The following is a 1,410-nucleotide window of genomic DNA, read 5'->3' on the forward strand; positions in this document are numbered from 1 at the left end:
GATAGCTCCACTAGTCAATAGGTTGGATTCCACATGTGGTGAAAATAGTCCTTCACCTCTTCCGAAGTCAACGGAGGAAGACCAAATAATCTTGGCTGGTGTTGAAGGACCATTACTAGATGGTATGTAGAAGAGACAAGAGTTTTCATGTGAAGGATTCCTAAATAATTGAGTATGGTAGAAACTCTTGAGTTGCTGTCTTCCTCTTTGGAAACATTTCTCAACGTTTACGCCCTCCCTTCTTGCCCCCACAGATGGCCTCTTCTGAGAGAGACACCCATGAGAACCGGACTATCGTTCAAGAGTTCATTCTGGTTGGCTTTTCGTATCTTGCTGAGATGCAGACCCTTGTTTTCCTCCTGTTTCTAGTGACTTACATTGTGACCTTATTGGGAAACTTCCTAATCATCCTCTCGATAAAGCTCAGTCCCAGCCTTCACACCCCCATGTATTTTTTCCTGGTAAACTTGTCCTTCTTGGACATTTGTTTCACAACCAGTGTGGTTCCCCAAATGCTGGTTCACCTCTTGGTGAAGCATAAAAGCATCTCCATTGCAGGCTGCATAGCCCAGTTGTATGCCTATGCCATCGTGGGTGTTACAGAATGCTGTCTCCTAGCAGCCATGGCTTATGACCGCTATGTTGCCATATGCCACCCCTTACACTATACTACCATCATGAGTGGCCGGAAATGTGTGAGCCTAGCAGCTGCCTCGTGGCTCACCAGCATCTCAGTGCAGCTGATTCAGATCACGTGGATCTTCACCCTGCCTTTCTGTGGGTCCAACCGCATTGACCACTTCTTCTGTGATTTTGCACAAGTGGCAAAGTTAGTATGCACAGACACATCCAAGAATGAGATTCTTATTAGGATTGTGACAGTGGTGTTCATTATGGGCCCTTTCTTGCTAATAATCCTGTCTTACATCCACATTATGTCCACCATTTTCAAACTGCCTTCAGCCGAGGGGAGAAGAAAGGCCTTCTCCATCTGTTCTTCACACCTTATGGTGGTAATGTTGTTCTATGGAACAATCCTTTTAACCTATCTGCGACCCAAGTCCAGCCACACCCCAGAAAGTGACAAAATTCTTTCCCTCGTGTACACGGCCATAACACCAGCTTTGAACCCACTGATATACACATTGAGGAACAAAGTGGTGAAGGGGGCTTTTAGGAAAGCTATTAAAGAAATAAGCATATCATAAAGGAAAGGATTTTAGGGTGATATTTTTAATTGGACTGACTACATAGTTGATATAGACAAGAGGCAAGCAATTATTTTGGCTAGAGGACTGCTTAATTGGTTTTGGTGAGCTGTTGAGAGCTGCAAGGGTATCTCTGGCCCTTGATGGCTGCCCCGCGCCCTCATCACCATCTTGCGACTTCCATCTTGAAACCAAAAAAATA

At 44.9% G+C, this 1,410-nt stretch overlaps 1 protein-coding gene across 1 annotated transcript; it reads left to right on the forward strand.

Annotated features, from left to right (window-relative positions):
- Positions 1–254: 254 nt before the first annotated feature.
- On the forward strand, positions 255–1,208 carry LOC149862225 (olfactory receptor 10A4-like). Its single transcript, XM_090053894.1, has one exon. It carries the CDS (start codon positions 255–257, stop codon positions 1,206–1,208), a length of 954 nt encoding a protein of 317 aa, XP_089910020.1.
- Positions 1,209–1,410: the final 202 nt, after the last annotated feature.

Source organism: Crocodylus siamensis, chromosome 6 (genome assembly GCF_052110815.1).
Source record: "Crocodylus siamensis isolate JL-2025a chromosome 6, ASM5211081v1, whole genome shotgun sequence".
NCBI classification, from domain to species: Eukaryota; Metazoa; Chordata; order Crocodylia; family Crocodylidae; genus Crocodylus; species Crocodylus siamensis.